Source organism: Anopheles cruzii, unplaced genomic scaffold, assembly GCF_943734635.1.
Source record: "Anopheles cruzii unplaced genomic scaffold, idAnoCruzAS_RS32_06 scaffold00792_ctg1, whole genome shotgun sequence".
In the NCBI taxonomy this organism is placed as follows: Eukaryota; Metazoa; Arthropoda; class Insecta; order Diptera; family Culicidae; genus Anopheles; species Anopheles cruzii.
The window spans coordinates 4,320-9,014 of record NW_026454379.1 but is presented as its reverse complement, the minus strand read 5'-3'; the positions used below and the strand labels follow the sequence as shown (position 1 = coordinate 9,014).

At 51.7% G+C, this 4,695-nt stretch overlaps 2 protein-coding genes across 2 annotated transcripts in view; one reads left to right on the top strand and one right to left on the bottom strand.

The window, feature by feature from the left end:
* Positions 1–7: 7 nt before the first annotated feature.
* Positions 8–4,695, bottom strand: part of LOC128276241 (UDP-glucosyltransferase 2-like) — a gene marked incomplete at its 3' end in the record, with an annotated part of 6,036 nt that continues 1,348 nt past the window's right edge. Inside the window, exon 4 of the mRNA XM_053014713.1 lies at positions 8–1,427. Within this exon, the coding sequence (XP_052870673.1) occupies positions 8–1,427 (1,420 nt within the window). The remainder of the gene's footprint in view (positions 1,428–4,695) is intronic.
* On the top strand, positions 2,846–4,588 carry LOC128276240 (UDP-glycosyltransferase UGT5-like). Its single transcript, XM_053014712.1, has 3 exons — positions 2,846–3,001; positions 3,073–3,160; positions 3,239–4,588. Exons 1-3 carry the CDS (start codon positions 2,846–2,848, stop codon positions 4,561–4,563), a joined length of 1,569 nt encoding a protein of 522 aa, XP_052870672.1. The 3' UTR covers positions 4,564–4,588.

Below are 4,695 nucleotides of genomic sequence, written 5' to 3'. Positions count from 1 at the left end.
TCGTGGCGGGCGACTGCAACTGAGGGGCACCACGATGGCGTATTACGTACTCCGTCCAGAATACGGCCGCTTTTGCCGGCCCAAGCGGTTGATCGCGGTACCGTTGGGAAATGGTTTTCGCCGCAACAGAGTACGACGGTTCGGACAGCACTTTCCGGACGGCGGCCAGGATCGTGTCCACACTGAGCGTTTCGTAGTCCAGCTTCACTCCATACCCGGCCCGTTCGGCACGAGCCAGATTGAGCTCCTGATCACCGTAGATCGGTACGCCGACCATCGGTTTTCCGTGGTGCAGGGCTTCCGTCGACCCGAGGAGTCCTCCGTGCGTAATAAACAGCTTCACCTTCGGGTGCGCCAGAATGTCGTTCTGTGGCATCCACGAGCGGATTAGCACGTTCGACGGTTGGTTCGGCAAACTTTCATTTTCGTACTTCCAGATCACGTTCTCCTGCAACTGACGGAAAACGTCTACAAAGGCGTCCCGTTTCGCCTGGGGAAAGTTGCGCCCCTTCAGCATCGAACCCATCGAAAAGTAGATGACACCGTGCGGTGCCGATTGGATATAGTCCTCCAGTTCCCGGGGTAAAGCCTTTGGTTCCTCGATCTGAATGCCGCCGATTTCGATCTGGTTCGGCGCATACGGATGCGGGTAGCTGAGCGAAAAGTGCTGGTTCACAAACGCCAAACGTACACTTTGCAGCGTTTCGGCGAATGTTTTCTTCGCGTTCGGGAAGTGCCTCCGGTACATTACTTCCTGCCCAGGCAGGTACACATTGCGGTAGTAAAACTTGTCCGCGTGCCCGAAGAGGGCGTTTGCAAACCGCTGCCAGAATGTCATCTCGTTCGTATAGCTGAGGAATGTGTGCGGAATGTACGAATACGGATACGGCGTTCCGACAAGTTCGTTCGTCCACATGGAAGCTCCGAACGGGGAGAACACCATCAGCTCTCCGCCAAAGTGTTCCGCCAACCCGTACAAGACCTCGGACGCGAAGGATTCCACGATCACTGCGTCAAACTTCTCACCGGACTCCATCAGTTCCGCCATCTTCGGATTAGTCAGGATCTGCTCCGATGCTGACGGACCAATTTTTGTGTACACTATGTAGAGGACCATCAAATTTGGGGCACTTTTGAAGTGAAAGAAATCCGGACCCTCGATGCCGTGGCCACCGGCTAGTTCCGGCAGCAGCACGTCACGGTGCCGATCAGCCGGGGTTCCCTTCATAGCATACGGGCTAACGATTGTGACTTCATGACCGGCGTCCAGCAGTGCTCGCATCAATCCCGCTCCAACGATGTAATGTGATCGTCCAACCGACGGAAGGATACCGAGAATCCGGGCACCTTCTGCCGATCGTGGAACTAGCATGGCACAACTGACTAGCAGAAGGACCACAGGAGTCACTTTTCCGATAAGTTGCATTCTGGTACGTAGTAGACGGCACCACTTAAACTCTTCGCGCACCGCTCCTTCTAATGCAAAGGCCACTTAGGATCGCCCCGAAAACCGATCGCCACCGACCTGACTGACTGACTGACACACTGACTGACTGAACGGCTGATTGGACCGTGAATCCGTTCGTCTACGTTATCGTCCGCTCGGAACGTCCTTCCTTATCACACGTTCAGATGCGCCATGATGCTCTCTCGCTCAATGGTGTCCGCGCAAATGCGCGAGATAAGAAGGAAAGCAACCCTTACGCAAGCCCTCGTGTAGCCGGCGCTAGGTCTACCGGCAACGCGACCGCCAACGCCGTCGTCGCCATTCGCGGTCTATATTTGTTATTTGGCGCTAACCATGACAAATGGCGAGACGTGCTGAGCAAGCACAGTTTGTTTGCAGAAGCTTTACAACCAATGACTCCCGGCCATGGGATGTGCGATCGCGGAAACGACCTTCGCAATGCCGACGCCGACAACTTACCGGCCCGCCGGAAATAGACACCAAACGTTGGTACTTTCAAAGCTAATCAGACATGTTATGCAAAGGCGAGGCTTTTTGCACGCGTTCTTTAGTGTTTTGTGCTAATTAGACAAACTGAACGCTAGTGTACTTTAGGAGCTGCTAATTCGGCCCCTAAAGCTATGACGAAATCTCTTACAAATATTTAATCAGCCACTGGCAACGGTTAGTCGTTTTTGGAACAAAATCTTTGAGACAACCTTTATGATTGATAGTGTTTGATCGCTGTTAAGCGACCACCATCGATAAAAGACCCGATTAGAAAAGTCTGATGATTAATTCCTTATCTACATTTATCGTTTTTCAAGCCACTAAATTACTTAGCGTGGAAAGGACAGAACAATGGATTTCTATGAATTCTTAGTTTTATATTCTTCAACCTGTTCGGTATTTATTCATAACTTACGTAAAATCTAGAGGGTGTTCATATACATGAATTCCTATTTTTAAATTGAGTGTTCTTTAGTTGGAGTAGCAACAGTTTTAATAGCGAACGCCGAAAACGCAGCTAATCTATTTATCTACCCATCTAACGTTTCATTATGACATGAACCCAATCCAAGGCTTTTCAGGATGAACCTGCCCTCGATACGTTCACGCATTTACACGGCAAGGGGTTGTCGCGAGGTCGGGTATTGTTTGAAATTCAAACAAATATCTAATAGCGTCCACCACACATTCACGCTCGCATCAAAGTGTTCGTTTCGTCTCCAGCGATGAGATAGCGACGGGACGGGACCGACGATCGGCGGCCCCACTGGAAGATGGTCACCGGAATGGGCAGCTCGTCATTCCGTATCGAGCAGCGAAACGGAGCGCAAGAGTTTGGTATCTGTGTCCCGAAAATCGAAAGTCACCATGGAAGTAAAACCAACAGCTATGTTGGCCGCGTTGGTCGTGCTCGCGTGTTGCACGATCGGTTTCGCACCCGCGGTTGAAGGTGCCAAAATTCTGGGCATTTTTTCAACGACCGCCCGTTCGCACTTTATCGTTGGATCGGCCCTGATGAGGGAACTGGCTCGGCGTGGTCACGAGGTAAGGCTTTCATTTTGAAGACAGTAAAAAACAAATATGGCTAACCAACGCAACGTGCAATCACTCCACAGGTGACCGTTATCAATCAGTTTCCGCAGAAGAAACCGCTGAAAAATTATCGCGACATTGATGTTACCGTCAATGAAGATTTTCTACAGAGTACGATATCACGTCACGATTCTTGCAGCTGACCGAAAGAGTCCGCATCCTCACGCTTTTTCTCTTCGTTCCTTGCAGAACTAATTCCCAACATGTTCGATATGGCCGATCAATCGGTTTGGGAGAGCATAACAAAAACGTACGAGTTTGGACACATGCTCACGAATCAGTCGCTACGCCACCCGAACGTCGTTAAGTTGATCAATTCGAACGAAAAATTTGACCTCGTCGTGATGGAGAACTTTCTCAACGATGCCCATCTCGGTTTCGCGCATCTTTTCAAAGCGCCGTGCATTGCGGTGTCGACTTTCGGTGCATCCCGCTGGACAAACGAAATGGTCGGAACACCTTCGCCCACTTCCTATGTACCGCATCCGTTTCTGCGCTTCACGGACCGGATGACATTCGTTGAGCGCATAGGCAACATGTTGGTGACGGTCATGGATATGGTTGTTGGTCAACTGCTCGATGCTCCAGTACAGAGTGCTTTGTACGAAGAGTCTTTCCCCGGACCAAAACCTCCGCTCGAGTACCTGCGCAAGCATTCCGTGTCGCTGGTGTTGGTCAACAATCACTTCAGTCTCAGCTATCCGCGCCCGTACGTGCCAAACATGATCGAGGTGGGCGGTATGCACGTGAAACGCAAACCGAACCCACTGCCGGAAGACATCAAAGCCATTCTGGACAACGCAACCGAGGGTGTGATCTATTTCTCGCTCGGATCGAACCTCCAGAGCCGCCAGCTGCCGGCGGCGAAGCGCGATGCGATCCTCCGGGTGTTTGCCGGACTTAAGCAGACGGTGCTTTGGAAGTGGGAAGACGAAACGTTACCGAACAAACCCGACAACGTGATCGTGCAGGCGTGGTGGCCACAGGACGACATCCTGGCACATCCCAATGTGAGGCTTTTCATCACGCACGGAGGACTGCTCAGCACGACGGAGTCGATGTTCCACGGGGTGCCGGTGATCGGTATTCCGGTGTTTGGCGATCAGTTCCTGAACATGGGCAAAGCGGAACGCACTGGGTATGGATTGCTGCTGCCATTCCAGGAAATCACGGAGGACCGGCTCCGGACAACGATCGGTAAGATACTGAGTGATCCGAGCTATCGGACCGTGGCTCAAACAATCTCGGCTCGCTACCGGGACCAACCGCTGGATCCACTCGATATGGCCGTATATTGGGTGGAGTACGTAATCCGCCACAAGGGTGCGGGTCACCTGAAGTCGGCCGGCCAGGAGCTCAATTTTGTGCAGTACCACGGCATCGATGTGCTGGCCACGATCGTCGGATTACCGGTGCTGTTCGTGTACCTTCTGGCGAAACTGTTGTGTAGAGCGTTGACGAAAAAGCAGACCACCGCAGCCGTACCGGGCGGGTCGAAGAAGAAGCGAAATTAACCACCAAATGTTTGCCTGGTTTCGATGGCCCTGTGTGATGCCCATTGTGGACTGATCCGTAACAAGAGTATTCAAATTTTCCTTACGATAGTGGTTGGAGAAAATAAAACCCCTTTTACTTAACATATGTTT

Bases quoted from the DNA above. Each gene is read 5' to 3' on its own strand.
- LOC128276240 (XM_053014712.1), top strand. From the start codon at position 2,846: ATGTTGGCCGCGTTGGTCGTGCTCGCGTGTTGCACGATCGGTTTCGCA. The intron at 3,002-3,072 runs GTAAGGCTTTCA...ATCACTCCACAG, and splicing joins TGGCTCGGCGTGGTCACGAG to GTGACCGTTATCAATCAGTT. The intron at 3,161-3,238 runs GTACGATATCAC...CGTTCCTTGCAG, and splicing joins CAATGAAGATTTTCTACAGA to AACTAATTCCCAACATGTTC.